A 23752-nucleotide genomic window follows, 5' to 3' on the forward strand; every position below is an offset into this window, starting at 1 on the left:
GAAAATTGACATGAAAATTATAGTCGTCAGTTTTACCTACACCCTTGCACGCTGTTGAATTAAGTCGTCAAAAATAAATACTTTATCTAGCAAAACGAAATTAAAAACACAAATACTTCACCTTAAAAAGGCACTATTTCAAGTATCAAAACATTCACAAAACAGAAAACTACACAGCTTAATCTCTGTTTCAACGTACGTAAGCACAATTTAAGGAAGATAAAGTTATTAGGTCAAACGTACACAGATACAGGTAAAAATACAACAGATTTTGGGGCAGCCAAAAGGAGAATCAAAGGTCAATTTCTAGTCTTAAGTATCATTTTTCCTTGAAAAGAGAGCGAGTTACAGATTCCGGTCCCAGCTCAGAGAAGGACGGAGGCAAGGAGCGGCGGGAACATACACACCCGTCCGGCGGCAGGTTCCCCCGGAGGAGCCGGGCCAGGTCGCCGGGCGCGGGGCCAGGTCGCCGGGCGCGCCGCTCGGACCTGGGCCCCGCCTCCCGGCGGCCGCACCTGAGGGCTCCCAGCCGAGACCCCTCCGCTCCCCGCCCCACCCCCGGGCCGCGGAAGCCGCCGCCCCCGCCCTCCCACCAGGTGAGGCGCCGTTTCCAGGGGCCGACCCTCACCTGGGGCGAGGGCGGGGGCGGCGGGCAGGTGCCGCGCGGCCTCGGCGTCCCTCCCCCGCCCTGCCCCTCCCGGACCCCAGCCCCGCCCCCTGCCCCGCCCCTTCCCCTCCCCCTCCCGGACCCCATCCCCGCCCCCTTCCGCACCCCAGGCCCGCCCCTCCCCCCTCCCGGACCCCATCCCCGCCCCCTTCCGCACCCCATCCCCGCCCCTCCCCCTCCCGGATCCCATCTCCGCCCCTCCCCCTCCCGCCCCCCATCCCGCCCCTCCCCCCGCACCCCATCCCGTCCCTCCCCCTCCCGCCCCCCCATCCCGCCCCGTCCCCCTCCCGTACCCCATCCCCGCCCTCTGCCCCACCCCTTCCCCGCCCCCTCCCGGCGGCCGCCCCGCCCCAGCGCTCCCGCCCTCAGGCCGCCACGCCTGTCCCGCCCCCAGAAGCGGAGCCCGAGAGCCCCCTGCGGGAGGAGCCTCCCACCTGGGCCCTGCCGCCCAGCCTCCCTCGGGCGCGGGCACCACCTCTGCCCGCCCAGGTCACCCCACCCCTCCAGAAGGCCGCCCCGCCGGCGGGGACGAAACCGGGGGGCAGAGGGACCAGGGGTGTGTTTCTGTGCCTGTGGCGGGAGAACGGCAGGAGGTTCAAGGCCAGATGTAATCCGGGAGGGCCACATTTCTTACGGAAATGCTAACCTAAAATCATGTGAAATTAAACTGGCCCGCCAGGGTACCGCCGTGCAGATTTTCACACCCGCAGTGAGCACTTGTGTTTCTCGTTAGGCTAGCCCCCACTGCTGCAAAGACGCAGGCAGACAGACCAGGATTTCAGGTCGTCAACTCCTGGTGCAAAGCGTGAGCCGGCGGGCGGGCAGCCCCCAGCAGGAGGTGCACAGAGGAAGCAAGAGGCGGCCTCCACACACAGGACCTGACAGCACTGCGCCTGCAGCTCACACCCGGCACCCACGAGGAACTTCTGTTCAATCATTGCATTGGTGCCCCATTTATTACGCTTTTCATTTGTGCTGCAATGCTGGCCGGGAAACCAAAAGCTGTCCAGCTACTGCCCGGCACTTCATTCCGTCTACTGCTCAAGGCCTGCTGCTGGCCAGCGTTTTGAGGTCTGCTTACTCTGAGCTAGTCAGCTCCGTCCTGGCATTATCACTATTTTTATACAAATGCTTATGCAGAAGGCATTCTCTGTATCAGCATTACTAAAGCCAAAGAAAAGGCTAAGGCACTGAATTGGACCTGAAAAAAGTATCTTCCTATTAATAAACCCAGTCTTGGCAATTTAATTTCAAGACGAAACTGTTTGTTTAAATTAATATTTACTTTATAAATTCTATTTAATTTTATTTTTTAAAGTTAGCGCAATTACTGTAGATAAAAGAAGTTTTTGCCTAGCTTCATAAAATTAAGATTCTATAAAATTTAAGATTATAATTTTTAAAAAGCTTCACTGTGGGGGTGAGGGTAAAGATGGTCTATGGACCTAGACAGAGTCTTCAGTTTATTATGATCTACGGCCCAATACAAAATAAAAATTAGATGAAGAAACATTTTTTAATTAATGTAGGGAGAAAAGCCCTGTTACTAAATAGAGTATGACCGCACAGGGAGACAGGATAATACAGAGGGTGCCAAAAAAATGTATGCACATTTTAAGAAAGGAAAACTATTAAAATTGTAATACTCAATATATACCCATAACAAAGGATGAATACAAGTCACATTTGACTTCTGCAATGACAAGAGATGCTCAAAGTGGTTCCCATCAGCATCCAGACACTTCTGATTACAGAGAACTACTGCTTAAGCAACGATGACCAAAGTGTCCAGTTGTATACACTTTTTTGGCACCTCTGGTATATTGGATAAAACATTACATAATACGACAGGAAACCTGAGTTTCAGTTCCTATTCTATTTCTACCAATCAGTAAACTTGGACAATTTACTCAACTACTAGACTGGTCTCCACCATCTCTTAATCTAGAATGTGTTCATTTACCCATATAGATTTCAAAGGAGGCAAGCACATGAGCTACTTTATGACTGATTCAGCTTAAAGAACATCTAGCGAAAGGTCACAGTAAATATTTTTTATAAATATCTTCTAAACAAAAAAAAAAGTTTTATTCAGTCAGTTGAGAATTAGTAGTAAACAAATTATTCCTACCTTCTACTTTCACTTTAAGAATTTAAATATTTTGTGCTTCCAGGGACAAATAATTCTAAAATTGGGTAATTACCTGGTACTATACTATTATAACCCTGCCCATAAGTAGAGTTGTCAGCCAACCTACAGGGTTTAGAGACACAGAAGACAGAACCTCAGGAAGCTTAAAGAGACCAGCATGAACACCTCAGAGTCCTAAAGATGCAAATACTAAAACAGATGGAAGAAGGGAGCATCATTGACGAAAAGAATATCCCGGAAAAATGAAAACTAATGTCAAATACATCACAAAAGTGTCCCACCAAGCAGAAAGACTGATGATGTTGACTGGAAATTATCTGAGTTGATGTGATATGGACAATCGATGATATGTACTAGGTACAATCAATGATATGTACTAGGTACCATCAAGCATATTGATTCCCTAAGCAATGAAAAAGAAATGGGAAAATGTCGATATATCTTGTGTAACTCTCAAAACCCAAGCGAAACTTTAAATAGCATCTAAAACATAAATATCTAACTTACTAAAACTACCAGGGGAGGTACTGTATATATATACACACACATATACAAATACACATATACACATATTATACGATTCCCAATATTTAACACAAGTGTATACATAAATATATATTCATACAAAAATCACAGTAAAATCACCAAACGGCCAATTTATCAAAACGTAATGTATTCTATCTCTGGATTTTAAATTAATGGATTAAAAATCGATCTCTGTTTCAGTATCCTCATGTGGGGATAATACCCAGTTCAGAGATTCTGGGAAGATTAAAGATAAATCATTTAAAAACAATTTCTAAGCCATGAAGCACCATGCACGTTAGTTAACAGATTCATAGCAGCATTTTTGTAACAGCTTAAAATTGTACACAACCCAAATAAATGGTCACCAAGTCGAGCAAACTATGGTGTCTCCACTGCTCAACTGCTCAGCAACAACATGGGTGAATCTCAAATTATGTTGAGTTTAAAAGTCAGACCAAAAAAAAAAAAAGGAAAAAAAGTATATATGATGTCATCTAGTCATCTATATAAAATTCTGGAAAATGCAAACTGATCTATGGTGTGAGAAAGCAGATTGGCAGGGAGACAGGAAGGCTGGTGGCGAGTGGACAGTTGGAGGCACTCACAGGGCACCAGGGAACTTTTAGGGGTGATGAATACATTCTTTACCTTGAAGCTGACGGTGGCTTCAGGAGGACATACATGTGTCAAATTATAGAGTTTAAATATGTACAGTTTATTGTATATTATACGTCAATAAAGCTGTTTTATAAGTTGATAGCAATTTATAGATTTAAATAGGTATCCGATTTGTCTGCTCTATATAAAAAAACATAGATGCTGATATTGTTCTTAAAAAAATAAACAACTTACTTTGCATTTCCAGCCATTGGTTGGTACTGATTTCATAACTGGTTGAAGACAAAAAGTATGATACCCTTTGTCACACGTATCACACACTAGCATCTTGCTATCTTCTCCCGATTGTCTAAAAAATAAGATAGCATTAATGATGCCTGATCTTTAAACTTATGTTTGTAACATAAGTAATCATCTAAAAGAATCAATCCTGGGAATTGCCCAGTTCATACGTAATTCAGCGTCTGTTTTGTCTGCGCACAGATAATGACAAAGGTAACCCCCTGGAGGACGTGACAGACATCTGCCCAAGGTCCCTAAAGGGTTTTTCTTATTCAATGCTCTCCTAGGGTGAACCTGCGTTAGTCATTTTGGGATTCCTGCAAAGAAGGAGGGGTTATGGCAAGATGGCTGACTGACGCTGCTGCCTTTCTGAACATCTCATACCCATCTTTCTTGGAGAACGGGCTATAACTGACCGGGTGCTGGTGGAAAAGAACTAACCATGACACAGTGAACTGGAAAGACACTGTCATGTAATAATAAGAGGATCAAATTTGGCATCAGACCTATCTTTGTGTTCAGACTGCTGTTTTTCTAGCTGTGTGACTCCAGAATAACTTAGACCTGAGTTCTTTTAGTTTCAGATATAACATGAATAACCAAAGATTACTGTGAGAATTAAATATAATTCTGGTTGAAGAGCTTAGAATATTCATTAAGCACTAAGTGCTAAATAAATAGACATAAGAATAATAATCTTCTCATTATTATTAAGAACTGGACTCAAAAAAATCTCTGCCTTGATTCTTGGTTATTAATTACTCTCAGATACTAAGAATTTAACTCAAGAGGAGGGGAAGAGAACAACTGGGGAATGCAAGAAGAAGAGCTGAGAGAGGAGCCGCTGACTCAAAACCTAGGGGTAAATAGAAGTAAAAAGGAAGATGGGTTAGTTGGCCTCTGGTTATTTCTCATTTGGCTAACAAATTCTACATGTAAAATTGCATACTTTATCTCTTTACATAGAAAGATCTTGGAGGAAAAGCACTCTTTCTTCAAGTTCTCTTATTCTCTCCCAAGAAACTAGGCACAGATACAAGGTACCAAATAAATGTTTACTGATATAGTCTTTCATTTTGACCAAAATATAAAAGCACATGGTCCTACTTATTCCACATAATTCAAAGATATTGATTTTTATTGTTATCAAATTAAATTATGAATAAAACAGATTGATTCTGACAGTGGTGGGCATCATTTCTCCTGGTTACAAAAGTCCTCGGCTTGTAAATAATTTGAAGACTGTGCAAGATGTGGGTACCATGCCCAAATTAGCATGCTAATTAGTAGCATGAGGGAAAAAAAAAAATCACAGAAGAGATTGGAGAAATGATGAAAGGATGAAATACAACCAACAGGAAAAGACACAACCCCACTGTAAATGTTTAAATGCCATACGACACTGTATTTCAGTATGGTGACTCGGATTTCTGAAGGTAACTGTCTTTCAGATAAGTAGATTTTTTTTTAAAACAGTAATCTTAGTATAAATTGCTCTTCCTGAAATGGAAAATGGCTCACTCTAATGACCACCTTCCGTACTTTGAGGTTTATTTTCGTATTCCAGCTCCCCAATCTTCCTCAAAAAGAGCGGCTTTATTTTCCTACTGCTCATTTATTTTAAATTATTAATATCATTCATTTAAAAACTGTTCGCAAATTTAAATTAGCTTTATCGGCAACCAGAGGAATTTAAATTCTTCAAGTTAGCTTTTGTTTCGATTCGTCTCAGAGTAACGTAAGTGTTAATCCCCGCCTAGCATTAGCGTTTAGTTTAGTTAAGTGAGGACGAGGACGTGATGAAGTTGGAGGGCACGAGGAACAAGCTTTGTCACATTGCACAAACCTTCCGCACCTCACAGCAGGGTCTCTCTCAAGCTCGATACACACCTGGGAGTTGAAACGGAGACTTACTTGCAGTTCTGGCACACTTTGCACTCGGGACATTGCCACCCCGCACGTTTTAATGGAGTGACCGCTATGTCCAGGCACATTCCGTGGTAGTGCTGACCACAAGTAGCGCAAAAGAACTGATCTAACAGATCTCCGGGACTGTCGCACACGGCACAGTTTGCATCTTCCTTTGCTACAATTAACAGTGAAACAATGAAACGGTTGCATAAGAATTGAATACTTTTCTGACTTGACAGTTTAAAAATCACGTGAAGGGAATTTGCATGGGACATGCTTCAGACACTTGAAGTTATCCACATTGAAGTGCTATCCAAGCAGAGGAAGGTTTCAATAAAAACACTGTAATATATTTAATCTAAATGTAATCACATTAAATTTAATCCTGTAGCTTTGCGATTATTTGTGCCTGCGCCTACTTTGGACCAGAGCCGTTCTTATTTAATTTTATATCTAATACCAATGGCAATGCTGGGGGCCTAGTTAATGCACGAGATACGCTTGCGGAAAAGAACCAAATGGGAAAATATCAACTGAGAGACACTTTGCAGTGTAAAAAGAAACATTTTATTTGGATGTTAAATATGTTTTAAAATTAACAAAATCAGGTAAGAGACAAAATTAAGAAATGTTAATATCAATTAGATTAAGATGCTTCCTAAGCATAAACAGACTAATTTTTATTCCAATCAAATACAGTTTTTAATGCTGGATAAGATCGTCCATGGGAGAACACAAAAGGTGGAAGCTACGTATTCATATACAAACACAACACTTCATACACTAATTCTATATTCATCTCTATTAAAATGTATGTAATTACGGACATCATCTATCTCCTAAATGTGGATCAAAAGTAGTGGCACCTTTTAACAGTTCTTTTACACTAAAACAAAACAACTGCACGACTAAACTCGCTTTGCCAAGTACACAGTTAAATACATGCATATCACACGATAGGAAAACAACGCATTCTAAAGTCATACCCACTTGATCATACACAGAAATATGCCTAGGTCTGAAACACGGGCTCAGCTAAGTGGTGTCATCAGGACATCATCCTAGGGCCTTTTAAAATTGTTTACATGAATTGTTTTTCTTTTGTTTTTTGAAGGTTTGGTCAGTCCTCTGACTATACATTAGCCCTTTTCTCCCTTCTTCCTTTCCCAGTCAAGCAACTGGAAACAGTAAGAATGTATTCCTGGTCCTTCTATCAAGAGTCAGCAAAGTGGCCTTGTGGGCCACAGAAATCTCTGGTGTACAGACTCTTCCTTTCTACTTTGGAGTCCCTTTAAAATGGTCAAGACCATTCATAGCTTGAGGCCCCTGGGTGTACCTGGCCTGCAGGCTGCACCCCTGGTGGCTCCACGCCCACCATTCATCTGAAGCTACTTGAAAAAGGCTACCAGTGACCTATGAACTCCACGGGTTACTTTTTAGATCTCACCTTGTGGGCACTTTGCGGCATTTACATTCCTATAGACGCCTCCAGTAAAATTCGCTTCCCCTGGCTTTGTCCGATTTCTCCTTAAGTGTCCCTTGCCTCCATCTTCTCCGGTGTTGGCTTTTGTGTCTCTGCACTCCCTCTAAAGGCTGGGGTCTCTTAGGACTTCCTCCTGTACCCTCTTTTCTAATTTTCCATGGCTTCTCTTTGTGATCACACCAACTCCTATGTCATAAAACACCACCCACCATGATTCCCAAATCGAAGACCACCAGCCCCAAACGTCTTTCGAAACTCCGAAGAGTTACTTTCAGGTCGCACTGGACCTCAATAGCCAGATAAGCTATAAACACTCACTCGACACTTCTAAAATAAAACACTTTTTTTAAAAACCTAAACCTCTCCCTTTTTTCTCAACCAACCAGGTAAAGGCAGAAACTTTAGTATCATTGTTGACTGTCACTCTTCTCTGACCCAACGCTTCCAAGCGGACTCCAACTCTTGTGAGTAAACTTCCTGGATGTCCCCCTTCCTACTATGTGTACCGGTCAGTGCGTCCTCGCTGGCCTTGGTAATTAATGGCTGTGACTTCAGAATGGCAGCGCTGCTGATGGTTCTAGCCTCCTCCCTAAATCACCTTCTACACAGCCAAAACAATTTTTTCAAAAACAAATCTGGTGTGCTCTACTCAAATGACAACTTCATTAATACTTCCTTTTTCACCTAAAACAACAACAAAATCAAAACTTTCTAGGATGAGACAAAGAAACAAACCGTTACCTTCTTTTCCAACTGAATCTGAGAACCACTCACTACTTCCTGGTCATACCAAACACCTGGCTGCACACATAACATAACACACGGCTCAAGGCGGGTGTGTTCTGATCTGCTCTGTTCCTTCTGCTTGGACTGTTGATCCTGTGTTGTGCCCCTAGCCCATCCAAAGGGACCTTGAAAACTGCTAAAACAGAGTCCCTGAGTATCCCCACGTTACCACACCTGAAGACCTGCTTAGGTGACGATTCCTTTCCCCAGGGCTGAGAATAAACTGTTATCTAATTAATTAGAACACAATGCTGTGAACCCTTGAAAGGGAGGGACCTCGTCTTTCCCAACTTTGTGCCAGGCAAGTGAGAATACAAATCAAGTCTTACTAAATGTATGTTTTAAATAAATGCCTGGCATCTAAAACCACATTCAAATGGCTCTTTGACAGGCATTTTAAATAAATCATTAATGTAAAAACGGAAATGTCATAAATTGGTTCACATTTGATAGAAATGACATAAGGTAAATTATTTTTATCAATACTAGAAGAGAGTGCCAATATTTACTCATTCAAGCTACGTACATTTAAAAACTAGTCTTTGCTTTCTGCCTACCATCAGAACATATAGAAATTGGCACAAATACTGGACTCTGGTTAGCCGATACTCAGTTCATCTGGCTACTGTATCTGGCTAGGAACACTGTCTAAAATGCTTCTGTGACACTTTCTAGAGTGTGCTACTCTGACACTTCAAGTTGCCATGGTAGTTACTCGCCACATGTGGCTACTGAGCAGATGAAATATGAAGAGTCCAAATCAAGACATGCTGTACACAGAAAATGCATCCCACATTCCAAAGATTTACTAGGAAAAAAATGTCAAATATCGCAAGTTTTTTTGATTACATGTTGAAATATTAATACTTTGTATATACTGGGCTAAAATTAATTTCAAAAAATTTTTACCCTGACTATATTAAAATTAGTTGTACTGGCCACATCATATTTCTACCACACTGTTTCCTACAGCAAAGCCCATTCTGCAACAAGGTAACTGTGTATCACTATAGCAGAGATTACTTTTTCATTCCATGAGTCTCCAGCAATTCCTTAATGCCAATACTGTCATGTTGTTTGATTAGCATGGATCATTGGTAATAAATTAGGCAAAGAAAAATCGACATGGCACATTTGGTCCAAAAACATTTACTATGCATTATGTAAAAATAATTAGCAGAAAAAAGTACTACATAAAGAAATGAAGTTGGTTCCAACCACTTCCCCAGTCAGGGAGAAGATAACATGCAGAAATACTAAAACAGCCTTTTGGAGGTCATGCATAAGATGGTATTACTAGATTGTGCAAGTGTCATGTCAGATTATAAGTATATGTACACATATGTCCCTGTGTATCTGCACACCACAGAGACATTCCGTTTGAAGCAATCACAACTAAGTGAGGGTTATCTTTAAGCAGATGGAAAAGCAACGGAGACTGAGTGAAAGACTAAAGCTAAAGATAATTTGAGAGGACAGGAGTTCCAGGTCAATTTCACTCTAAAGATCACACGCTCTTTCCTGGTCATCAATGTTGTCTCCCAGGGGAAGGGCCACGAATGTGAATGTCTGAGTACGAACGTACGAAAGCAGCCAGTGCCAGCACAGGCATAGAACACAGAGGCGCCATGACGTAGGGGAGCAAGACAAGAGCGGAGAAATAGAAGGAGAAGCTTTGGACAAGGTCACTTCCTAAGTGACAGCTATAACAAGAGAAGAGATGGAGGAAAAGACAAAAACATTGAGCTTAGATGACAAGGGGGCTTATCAGAGATCCTTAAACTTGGTCAGGTTGGAAGGTAAGACTGCTGCTGAAGCAAGTCTAGGAGCACATAAGAATAAAAGCACTGGTAGAAACAAAGAGCAACCAAAGTCCCAGTGATGTCAGATGCATCAACTGAAGAAGGACTCCAGCAGCAGGGCTTTGTAACCTCCATCGTGGATGCTTCCAGTCCCGGGAGGACCCTGCTGGGTGACTTACTGAGCACAGGAATCTCTAGGAGGAGGAGTCAATCATGCCTGCTGACCAGAGGGTCTGGCCCACATAGTAGGCAGGGAGGTAAGAAAGAAAGGTCAGGAAACTGACTGAATTTAGGGTAACAGAGAAGCAGCAGGACTTGGTGTCCAGAGATACAACGACAAGCAAGAACAAGAGCTTAGAGTTAAAGCTTAACTGAAGTAAAAGAGTTAAAGCTGTGTGATGACCGTGAAAGTACTAAGGGAGGAGAGGAGACTAAGAGACAGCACTCCCCTGGGAAGCCCTGCACGGCTTCTCCTGACAAACAGAACAGCAGCTGACCCCTCTCCCTGCGTGACCGCCTCTGCGCACCTTGCTGTGGCCTCTGCTACCCACCCACCTAGTAGACCCCACAGACAGCGACCACCTGTCTGCCCCACAGTCATGCCAAGCTCATCCCTCATGGCCTGCCTGTGCAGCAGTCGTTCACTCTACCTGGAATGTTCTTTCCTCTGATCTCGCATCCTGGCTCCTTGCCATTCAGTTTTCCCTGTGAGGCATGCCACCACTCAGGAAGTGTACCTGGCTACGTCTAGCTGGATATTCAGTGTACATTTTCTAGCCTCGGTTAGCGTTTACGTGCACCATCATGAAGGTAACGATGGAGCCATGACCAGCACTTCTCTACGACACAGCACCCGAAAATGGGTTTCTAATGAAAAGCTTGGCCTGCTTGCCAATGCTCTCTTTGTTGGGATTTCTTTCTAATGAGTTCTGTGCTTGTGTTAGATTTGTCAGCTTTTATAAAAAGATGTCCACATTACTCCTAATTCAGCTAACTACCATGGCATACTGCTCTCCACTTAGTATTGCACTCAGTGTATACATTTGGCTAGAGTCTTAAAAAGAAAAGCTAAAATAGCTACCTTAAATAGCTATTAACAGTAATAGCAGTTAACATACACAAGGTACAATGCTACATGATATTCATTAATTAGTGTCATTTAACCCTCATAATAACACTTTCATTTAAGATATCCCCATTTTTAAGACATAAAAAGTTATGTACTTTGTGCTACCAAACACAACTAGGACAGCTAGAAATACTATGAGAGATTTTATGAAGACGATTGCACAGTATATTATCAGAGTACATTCTATCTGCAATATTCTCTATATCCTTGGATTAAAACAAATGATCAGAATGCTGTGTATTTACACTGCATTGTTCAAGATCCTCATGAAACCGAATTCACTTAGCTGGGCTTTAGTTTAAAACCACTGGCTTATTTTGAGGGCTGTTATAAGAAATTGCTCTGTAAGATCTGTTTCTTATACTTCAAGGCAGCCACTTTAAGACAATTTTTCACTGCGGTATGTAGTGTGTGTATATATACGTACACATATATGGTCTCAGTATCAAGTGAATTCTTGTTAAATTACTAGGAACCAGGTAACTTTCTATTTCCTTCTTTGTGTTGACTGCTGGAAAGCTCTGGAGCCAATTTGTGGCTTAGGTTTCCGCAGCACGCATTTACATATCCGCCTCACCACAACCTACCTTCATGTTTATCCTATCCTGATTTGCCCATGGCCGAATTTCCTAGCTTATTTTCAGTGTGATTTTATCTTGCCGTTTGTGTGTTTTTATGAGTCTCCATCAGTCTGTTTTGGAAAAAGGCACAGGACCAATGACTCCAGAGTACCTTTCAGCTTATGTTGCCAGCATGAACATTTCACTATTTGCATGATAAATGACAGTAAATCATCTCACCTCAGCTCTTACAGCTCATTACTTTACACAACGATTTACGATCTCTCACATATAAATGACGTCTACTCTCAGAACACGGTCTGCAGTAGAAAGCAGTACTGCCACTCAGGGCTAAAATATCTACCATTAGAAATAGCCATAGGAAAGTCTGCATTGTTTAATGAGGTCTAAAGCATGACTGAATACAAAAGGCTGAATAAAATTCAGATTCTGAAACAGACGCACAATTGTTCTATTCGATTGGCAAAGTGTATTATAACACCCAGTACACAATCAAGTCTGCTGACCAACGTGGTACTACTCCGTGCACTTACTGAAGTGACTCAGTACAGGGGGGTCTGAAAGTAAGTCACACCCATCATGTGGATGCGCAGGAATGTTCTTCTCCTGGATTTAATGGTGTGTAATCCAAAACATTTTTAAAACTTTAAATCCCTTATTAGTCTAAATACAATCTGAATTTCAGTTTGCCTTACCTATGATTTATGTCTGTATAGTGATTAAGGGTATTATAGCATACAATGTAGACACAAAATAATTTTAACTAAAGATGAAATTACGCTACTGAAAAAAAGATAAAAGATAATGACTATGAAGTTGACCTGTACTTGAGATCCCTTCAGTTTAAGCCTATTTATGTTTCAGAGCTGGGAAACATAGGGGGAAAGCTTTTACTAACATTACTAAGAAACAGGTAAAAGCTAACAATTAAGTAAAAAAGACTGAATAAAGCATCCAGAGATTTCACAATGAGACTGGAAATCCAAGGTACTGGGTGGAAAGATTCCAAAGCACACATGCTCACTGGAAATCCACATAGTAGGAAAAAGGTAAGATCTTTGTACAACGATAAAGATAGTATTTCTGTATAACGTAAAACTCAAACATTTGAACATGTTCGCCTAATTATAAAATACTATTTGGAAGAGAAAGGAAAAAAGCACAATGGAGGATTATAGCTAACCAAGAGAGATGAATCAAGAAGAAGCCCTAACAGAGATTCCTATTACGACTAGAAGGGCAATTCAATTTCCGAGGAAGTGTGTTGTGATCCTGTTCGTGTCCATCCTGAGATAACACCTGACTGAATCCTCATCTAAGTCTCCAAGTGGGTGGTTTTTTAGTTAAAAGACACTGAATGCTGTTTAACTTTTTAATTGACTTATTTTATAGTACATGTCAAATATTACATACTCTATTTCTATCTTTCTATGGTGGTTTAAAATTTCTTTAAATAAGAAAGAATAAAAAACATGCAAACTGTATTTGAATTTTTGAAGAAATGCCTTTTTGGATTTACCTTCAATGACATGGTTGATAACAGATTCCCCCCCCCCCCCCAAGGACCTCTGGCAAAGAGTCTTCAGATTATCAAGATTATGTCACACTACCTTTTAATACAAGTAGAATAACATTTAAGGAACTTACAACCTTTGTTATTCTAAGTGAGTACACGGATCAATGTTTAAAGATATGTCTGTAGTAAACTTACATCTTTCAGGAGCTTGATCAATGTGTTCTGGACAAAGAAGGAAGAAGTGACTGAAATCCTGAAAGGTGCCGGCTCCAGCGGCACACGGATAATGGTACACCTGGGTACATTTCTCTTCACAGCATTTGATAGTGGCTCCAAGGTGCTTACAAAATGCACATCGCTGAAAGGACAAAGGGGAAAGAAGTTTCTTTATAAAAACCTGGGAAAGGAACCTTCAACTGTGGTGCTAGGAAGGCATACAAAAGGCTTTGCATATTACTAGTAAAACTATTTGAACCCTTAAAATACCACATAAAGGATCGGTTAAAAATAATAAAACCTAACGTACTCTGGTCAGTGCTGACTACAGATTAGTCCTTTTATTCAAGTTCACAAAGTTAGCATTTCACTTTTTTCGACTGTCAAAAACATACAACTAAATTTTTTAAAAATCAGTAATATGGTTTAAAAGGCAGGTGTCTAGTTGAAGATTATTTTAAGTGTTTACATAGCATCAATAAACAAATAAAATGAATACAAACTATTTACAAAACCTCTTACTATTTTTCACCCCGCCTAAAATAATTACCAAGTAAACTAGTCAATCACGGAATAAGTTAATCAGGGACAACTGTATTGTTGAAGGCAACAAATCCATGCATTTCACTGTAACAATTAGTTTTAAGTGTCTCAATAAAGGTCAAGAAAGTAAAGAAAAATCAGGTCATTTAAGTACCTTCCCCCCCCCCCCACTCTCCCATTTCAATCTGCTTCTACTCGCTTGCAAGTGGTAAAAGCAACGAAATAAGCCTCCCACCATCACAGGGAGTCAGCGCCCCGAATGCACAAGTCAGGTCGGATTACCCACACGCTGCTGTGCTGACTTAACTCGGCTCTCCCGACAAATGACTAATGTAATAAATTCTTGCTTATCCTCCCAAGCCCATTTGGGGTATCATTTTTTTTGTGGAGCCTTTGCTGGGGCGCCCGATCATCCAGGATACCTCTCCTTATGTAGAAGATGCCTAGCTCTCTATCGTGTACATACACCTCTGGTTTAGCATTTACGCCATTGCTTGGTAATTACTTGTCTGTTTTTCATCCTAGTCCATCATCCGTGAGTAGAGACAACTGACTGCGCCGTCTTTGGTCTGTAGCACCATGGATGCTGCTTGGCCTTGGGAAGCCCACAAACAGGTGTGCGTGATTACCTATACTAAATGGATGACACTCCTGGTCCTTTCTTCTGGAGTGTGGCTCATGAGCAGCATGGCTGCAAGAGCTAAAGCCAAATGGGACCATCTGTGGGAAAACCAAGCCTCAAGTAACAGAAAGAGGTGCTAACATTACTGTGAGTATCTTCATAGGCTAATATACTGCTTCTATATTGTTAGTTAATCAGAGAATACAAAAGTTTTTAAGTTAAAATTAATTTCAACATTTTGTGTGTAAATCTACATAAGACATCATGTGCCATCCAACTCTTCCTCACAACCTTCAGTCCATTAAATTGAACCAACAGAAGAAAGCTTAGTGTCTCTTGGTTGGCTTCTGAATATAGCCAACAGATTAAGGAACTGGAAATAAACACTAGTTATCTGTAGCATTTTAACTTAATATAGAATGTCCACAAATCCATAGACTAGTATACATTCCAGTTTTCCTTTTGTACTCAAGGGTGTTACTGGATTAAAAACACAGAAGGAAAGAAATATAGCCTCATTTTTCTTCATTGATAAAGTGTAATAACCACTTGTTCCAAACTGGATATATTTTTAGTTTAAACCCTCCCAAGGTATCTGAATATGTTTAGTATATTAATAAAACATGTATAACATCTAGGTAGCCTGCGTATCCTTGTATCATAATGAAAAGGCTAAGAAAATGTTTAGGGAGGAAAGTACATTTGTAAGTCCAACCAATCATTGACAATTGTTTATATTAACTCATTAACATATAATTTCTGCTAAACTGTTAAAATCTAGAATCTTGTTGCTTTCATATCATATATCAAGTTGCGCAGAAGCCTTCTGCACTAAAAATGATTCTGGCAAATAAAATGTAATGACTTTTATTTAAGTGCATAATAAGGAAACAAAATAATTTAAACTGACCCTTTTCCCAGCATCTATATCATTGTAGAAACATCAACATGTTCTCTTAATTACATTTGCAATGAAAAGTGTATGACATTAGCTAAACTACTATGAGAAGTCCTGGAAGGTATTCAACATACTAATTTACAATAATATATAAAATTATCAGGGAATAAAGGACGGGAAATAAAATACTAACTGCATTTAAGAGAATGCTTCAAACCCATCTGTTATAATTACATAGCTACTGAAAGACATTTGGCATTGTAAAGAAATATATGTTTTATACATGGGCTGGAATATTTCGTTTTGAACCAAATAAAAAGCATTTGTAAATTTGTTATAAAGCTAATTAACATTTGGGGAGAGGAAGGTAAGGTAAATAGCTTTTAAACAGTTTATCAACAATTTATTTGAATCAATATTTAAAACTCCTAAATAGCATTTTTTTCTACTCTTTTTATCATTAAAAGAAAAAGGAGAAAAAAGTTATATTTTAATATTAATCCAAGAACACATCTAAGGAACACACTCAATGAGTTCATATTGTGCAAATGAGGCTGAGAAATTTCCAAATCTTTCATTTCACTAGACTGAAATAAGGGAAGTACCTCTCAAAATAAATCTGTAATACAAAACAGAATCAACAAAATTTCCGGTTGAGGTGAGTTATGAAACAGTAACAAGAAGATTGAGGCTATTCCAAAGCTCGTTCATTAATTATCGAGTATTTATTCTATATCATCTATGGCAATGGGCTAAGTGCTCTAAGAGATGTCAAATGTTATTAATCCCCGGTGCTTAGCAAAAGAAACACACTGAAATGTTCATAACACACAATTCGTAATAGCACCAAACTGACCACCCCCCAAATGCCCAACAGCAAAATAGATGGGTTATGGGACTCTCACAACAGAATACTATATAACAATGAGATTAAACGAACACCAATTTCAAGCAACAATTTGGACGAACCTCACAAATCCAATGGGGTGTGTGAAAGAAGACCTATGGAAAACCATCCTTATTGTTTAGTCCAACTATATGAAGTACAAAACCAGGCAAGACTAACCCACAGTGTTAGCCGTGGTTAATAGTGCTTACTTAAGGGGATGGGAAAGTAGGGGCCTGAGTGGGATTTCTGCTAATATTACTCATTTCCCGATCTGATTTCAGTTTATGATCACTAATCTTGGCTGTTCACCTATAATAACAGCATTTTGTTGTGTATGTATTATACTTCAGTAAGAAGTTACTCTTAGAAAATTTAAGAGAGTTTTAGGTAGACTCAACTTTTAATGGAAAATATTTGTCCTGTTATTTCTCATGTAAAATATCTATATAATGCATGATCACAGCAAATAACTCAAATAACTCAGTCTCTTAATGGCACTGTGGTCTCAAACGATGGCAAAAAGCATTGACAATATTAAATCTCGTTATTGATCTACTAGCTTTGAATGTTTATACTAGTAGAGTCACTTTGGATTTCTTTTAAATTGATGCACAAAATAAACAGTGTTTTTTTCTTTTCCTTTTAATAACTTCCATTTGAAGAAAAAATCATTAAAATTTAAAGACAAGATACAATTATAGATTAGGTAGGGGAATAAACATTTTATACCGAGGTCATAAAGTGCTATCGAAAACAAAGAACCTTGAACCTTATCTCATATTCTCGTATCATACATGCAATTTAACTATAAAATGGATAACTGACCTAAAGGTAACTCTGGAATATGCGAAGGTATTTTTCATATAAGGCATAATGAGCATAATCCATGAAAGAAAAAAATTACAAATTGACAATCGACAAACTTCATTGAAATTAAACCCTCTCTGCTCTTCAGGAAACACTAAGAAAATAAAAACGAGTCACAGACCAGGGAAAAATATTTGCAAAATACATCTCTAATAAATTGACTTCTATGAAAAAATATAAAGAACCCTTACGACTCAATAATAAGGAGAAGACAAATAAATCAATTAGGAAAGGGGGGGGGCAAAAGATTTGAAGAGACACTTAAAGATCTATAATGGCGGGTTAAGTACATGAAGCCGTTCCATCTCATTGCTCAGCAGGAAACCCAAAACAAGCCCACGGTGAAGGGCCACTACACTGGACCTGCTAAGATTAGAAACAAGGACAACGTCCAGCGGTAACAGCAGTGAGAAGCTAATGGAACTTCACTTCTCGCTGGAGGAAAAGGAAACGTCTACAGGCACTTCTAATGAAACCGGGAAACTGCTTTCCAAACTTCAACATACACTTTCAAACAAAGAAGCAATTCCAGTCCTTATTATTGCACAAGAAACAAAGAGAAATACTACGTTTCATCAGTGTTCACAGCAGCTTTATAATAGTAGCCAAAACGGGAAGAAATCTACCATCTGGTGAATAAATGGAGCTCAAAACCATTATGCTACGTACAAAAGCCAGGCAGAAAATATTACGTCCTGTACAATTCCATGTATACACCAGTCTAGAAAACGCAAAGCTATAGGAAGAGGAACCAATCAGGGAGGGGTGGCAGAGGGCTGCCCCCGAGAGCCAGGAGAGAAGCTGGTGGGGCACAGGAAAGGCTGTGTATCTTGACTGTGATGGTAGTTATTAATACACACCTGATCATACACAGTCCTCAAAACAAGGCATATATTACAGTGGATGGAAAATAGACCTTAGTAAAGAATGATCCTCGCACAGAAAACAGCTCTATGTATGTATGTACATACTGGATAAAGGCAGAGGCACTAATATGAGAATAACTCTCTTGAAAATAAAATTTGTATAATCTGAATATAACACCTAACTACTTGAAGTCTCCTGGGAATAAGCAAAGCAGGCTGAAGGGGAAGGGCATTTGAGCGCTGAGAGAAGGGACACCAGTGACACAGTCTGGGTGTAAACAGACTTGCAGTGAAGGGCAGTTCTAGAGGACAGTGGCACTGGACCTCACACAAAAGCTTCAGGTTTAGGCTGTGGGAAGACACCTGAAGCTCAATGATGCTAGAAAGGACGGAACCTAAGGGGAAGCCTGGGAAGGAGGGAGCCCCAGAAGGGAGCTCCCGAATCTGAATACACTCTGAGCTCTGTTACACCCCTAGAATGTCCATTCACAGGCGGCCTCTCAGCAGCTCGGGGAAACAAGCAAGAGCGAACCTGAGGAAGTGAGCTGAGCAGCGATTTCTGAGGCTGCCGAGAGCTGCAGTGATGTCGTCTGGGGTGCAAATCCACTCACCATACGGGCCTCCCAGAAAACAAAACCGAACAAACAAAAACTTCGCATTGAACAAAACGAGATAACAGTATCAGTACCTATAAATGAGCATCTGAAATGCTCAGCATACAATAAAATATGCTGAGACATGTGAGTGGGTAAGTAACAGTAAAATGGGACCTACAGTGAAGAAAAACATATTCAATAAAAAAAAAAAGACAAAATGAACAGTTGGAAACGTGCACAACACAAAGGAAAAGCTGGTCATAACCAGGAGAAATACAAGAGACCTGAAAATTACCCAGTAAAACCCAATGGAAATTCTATAACTAGAAATTATAGTAACTTAAGAGATTGGATATTACAAAAGAAATAGTCAACGATCATGGAAACAAAGGAATCGTTTATCCATTCTGAGGAACTGAAAGTAGAATTACTGAAGAAGTGGACAGCGCGGTGACCCTGGGACAGTACGAACTGCACTAACGTGCATGTAATCAAAGCTGCAGGGAAAGAGGAGAGAGAAAAAGGAGACAGAAAGAGATAAGGAATAAAGGGCAATCTTTTCACAAATTTGGTGAAAAAATCAACTTACAGTTTCAAGAAGCTCAGCAAACCCCAAGCAGGAAGAATACAAAGAAAATCACACTTAGGCACATCTTAGACTGCTGAAAACCAAAGATAAAAGCACCCAGAGAATACCAAAACATTACATACACAGAATAACGATACTACTGACTTCTCATCAGAAACAAGGGAAGACAGAACACCATGCAAGAAATTTTAAATGCTGAGGTAACAAAAAACTGCCAACACCAAATTGTATTCAGAAAAAAATAAATTCTTCATGACTGCAGACTTCCACTTCCAGACAAAATGAAGGATTCACTTTTTCTTATATTTCACACTAAGTACAGCTAAAACTTTGGACGTGACACATAGGACAAAGACAAGAAGACACGAAAAGGTAGCGAGAAGGCGGCAGACCAACTAGAGCCTCAGGTGCTGAAGAATGAAAATGCACTGCCTCGCCAGGTTTGCTTTCTGATTCATACATCCGAAGACATGCTGAATAAGCCAACCATGCAGAAACACTAACATCAACCCACCAAAAATCAAAAAGCCCGGAAGAGCCTGACCAAAAGGGTGAGAAAGTGGCGGGCTAGCAAGACAGAAAACATTAGATGAGGAGCAATCTGTGAGCTCAGCACCACAGAAGCAGCCCAAGCCCCACACTCATCAGCAAAGGCTGGAGGGAGAACCCAGACTGCCCTCCTCCACCCCATAGGGGGTGTCACCCTAGGAGGTGGGTGGGAACCAGGACATTCACACCCACTGAGGAGGAGCAAGGCCTCCTGCCTCCATAATGTCAGAGGAGAAAAGGTGGGGGGCTGGGACTGCAACACCCACCCACTGGTAATGCGGTGCCCCTGCCTCTCCCCTTACCACTGGGCTGGGGGCAGCAGATGCCTGCGGACAATCGGAACCTAAACCACCGCCCAGAGGTGATGTGCGCCCCCCACCCCGCAGTGGCCCTGGGGGCCAAGGGAAAAGCAGCAGCCTTGTGAGACCGGGTGATATCAACAAGGCACAGGAAAGAGTCTACATTTTCACTCTGTCGATCATGCATGCGAGTCCCAGCCCAACAACATGTCAATGGAAGCTGGTTACAGAATCTGGGAAATTGGAACTTCCATACACACCTGAGAGTAGCAAAATGGTGCCATCCCTTTTGTTTTGTATCCCAAAAGCACAGTTTCGGATAAGAGCTACTAAGGGGTGGATTTAAATAAACAATCGAAAAATAACTTGACACACCATAACGTGAAGCAGGAAAATCTCAAAAGGAATGAGAAAAGACAATCAATAGGTGTTAGAATTACCTGCCACATTTTAAAAAATTATAAAACTGCATCAACAAAAAATTATGAACATGCTTGAAGCAAATGAAAACACATTTCAGCAAAGAAACAAAGTCTTGGCAAAGAAATAAATACAAGATACCATGTAAAAACAAAAGGAAAGTTTAGAACTGAAAAATATACCAACAAAAATAAAGGACTAAGTGAAGGAACTTAACAATGGAATGGAGAAATTACCCTACCTGCACACGTGAGAAAATGGACTGGTAAAAAGAAACAGATTAAGGGGACACTGGGACTAATAACAAACGCTACAGCTTTCCTGTCATGGGAGTCCTGGAATATAAAAGAAAGGTGAGGCTGAAAAAGTATTTGAAGGAATAATGGGTGAAAATTCCCTGAATTTGGAAAACTTACAGATTCAAGAGATTGAGTAAATCAAAAGAAGATATGCCCCCCAAACTCCACGCTAAGACATCATAATCAAAACTTCTAAAAACTAAATACTAAATGCAAAAATCTTGAGAAGAGAGAAACAAGACCGTATCCATAGGAGAAAAATAAGATGACAAGAGATTTCTCATCTCAAACCATGGAGGTCAGAAGAAAGTGGCATAGCGTTTTTCAAGTGCTGAAAGAATTGTCAACATAATTCTATATCCAACAAAAAACATCCTTTAGGAATAAGAGAGCAATCAAAGATTCTCGGATGAAGGAAAACTAAAAATTAGCCATGAGAAAAATCACCCTTAAAGAATACTTAGGCAAGTTCTTGAACCAGAAAATGACAAAAAGAAGGAATCTTGACACATGATAAAGAAGGAACACAGGAAAGGTAAAAACATGAATAATTACAACAGACTTTACTTTTCCTCTTTAGTTTTCTAAATCATGTTTTAGCAACTGAAGCAAGATTTTTCACATTGTTTGATGTAGGTCTCAATGTACGTCTCATACCGTTTCCCCGAAAATAAGACCGAAACGGACAATCAGCTCTAATGCATCTTTTGGAGCAAAAATTAATATAAGAGCCGGTCTTATTTTACTATAAGACCGGGGGGGACAGGACAGGATAGGATAGATAGAACCCCGGGTCTTATATTAATTTTTGCTCCTAAAGACGCATTAGAGCTGATTGTCGAGCTAGGTCTTATTTTCGGGGAAACACGGTATATAAAGGAAATACATGAGACCTATAAATGGAGGATATAAGAACATGAAGGAGGTAAGGATTCTAGACTTCACAAAACCTGGTAAAATGAAGACACCAATCACACACATACAATCTATCCTGTATGTGCATAATGTAATAATTACAGGAACAGCTTTGAAAACAAAAAGTCTACACAAAGGGTACACATAAAAACACTATATAAGGGTGGGACTTCCAGAAAGACAAAGTAAGGAGACCAGAAAACTCTCCTCTCAGGAAAATAACAATTTAACTGGTGAAAATTATACATATGTAAAGTAAGTAAGAGAGACTGTGTGTGGGGGAAAGGGGGGTGGGCAGGTATCATTCAAAGCCTCAGGATATTATCCTAAGAACATACAGCAAATGGAATATTCATTCGGGAAAACGTACTTGAGTTGTTAATAAAACCAAGGGGAAAAAACCCAACATCATCACTTCAATCAACACAGAAGAAAACTTTGGACAAAATAAAACATCTTGTCATGATTTTAAATGCCAAAAAAATTGGGTTAGAAAGAAACCTCCATGCCCTGAAAAGAGGGGTTTATAAAAATTCCGCAACAAAAATCATGCTTCATGATTAAAGACTGAATGCTTTGTCCCCTAATATCAGGAACAAGGATATCTGCTTTTTCTTACTGATTTGTAGTTATTTTATATATTCTAGAAATGATTCCTTTTGTTGGCCATATTTATTGCTATTAATCCTCTTCCTCCCTAGGGCTTGTGTTTTCACTCTTACAGTTTAATACAGTTGAATTCTTCAATATTTTCCTTTACAGTCAGTGCTTTCTGTTCTTGAGAACTCCTTTGCAACCATATTCTCTTATGTCATCTTTACAAAATTTTATAATTTTAGGTGGAAATGCGGACCAAAAGGAACTCAAAGGTATTTTCCTACTGTTTGTTCTTTCTCTTGATTTTCATTGATTTGAACTTATCTCGTATCATGCTTAGTAATTTAAGACTTACTGCTAACCTCTGTTTTTGAAAAATTGGTTATTTTGAGGCACTAGCTGTTATTTTTTCCAGAGAGGATTTATTATTTTCATCAGACAGGTACTTAGGTTGGAGAAGATGACTTTAATTCAATGTGTACATGAGCTGACTTGAAGCTGGGATTCAAGACTTTGTGGAAACATTATTTTTACCAGTTTCCCCTTATTTCAATGGTATACCCCAGAGATCAACAAACTTTTTCTGAAAAGGGCCAGATAACAAATATTTGAGGATTTGTGGGATAAGAGGCGAAATCTAAAATAGTACATAAGTACTTACCTACGACGAGAGAAAAAAATTCCATAAATTTTTAATAATTATTATTCAAATTATGGTAATAAGCGTGATTTTGTTTTTGTAACACAGGTCTACTAATGAAAAAATTGAAACTTGGGGGGGAATAATATTTAATTGAAATTCAAACTAACTTTTCCCTATCATCAAAATGAATAATAAATGTTCTTCTGTTCATTCTGATATGAGATTTTATCCATCTTTGAAAAACAAATATTTCACACAGAGATACTGCCAAATAGTGATATCAATCCAAATAATGATATCAATCCAAATAGTGATATCAATCAAATCCATCAATTTTATCTGAGCACATCAACCTTTGAAAGGCATTTATAAAATTTTATTAGTCTTCCCTGGATCTTCGCTTTTAGCATGTCATTATATTGCAGAATTATCATTTTCAATTAAAGGATAGGTTGAAGCTCCTCAATTACACAGTTAAATTAATTTTGA

At 39.9% G+C, this 23752-nt stretch overlaps 1 protein-coding gene across 21 annotated transcripts in view; it reads right to left on the minus strand.

The window, feature by feature from the left end:
* KMT2C (lysine methyltransferase 2C) overlaps nucleotides 1-23752 on the minus strand; it is a 224940-nt gene that overhangs the window by 102553 nt on the left and 98635 nt on the right. For all 21 annotated transcript variants that reach the window (XM_081038077.1, XM_081038085.1, XM_081038090.1 and 18 more), the window contains 3 exons: nucleotides 13651-13813; nucleotides 6162-6333; nucleotides 4200-4314 (listed from right to left, as the gene is read on the minus strand). In XM_081038077.1, coding sequence (XP_080894203.1) covers nucleotides 4200-4314; nucleotides 6162-6333; nucleotides 13651-13813 — 450 coding nt within the window. The remainder of the gene's footprint in view (nucleotides 1-4199; nucleotides 4315-6161; nucleotides 6334-13650; nucleotides 13814-23752) is intronic.

The sequence above is a fragment of the Rhinolophus hipposideros genome (genome assembly GCF_964194185.1).
Source record: "Rhinolophus hipposideros genome assembly, chromosome: 25".
NCBI lineage: Eukaryota > Metazoa > Chordata > Mammalia > Chiroptera > Rhinolophidae > Rhinolophus > Rhinolophus hipposideros.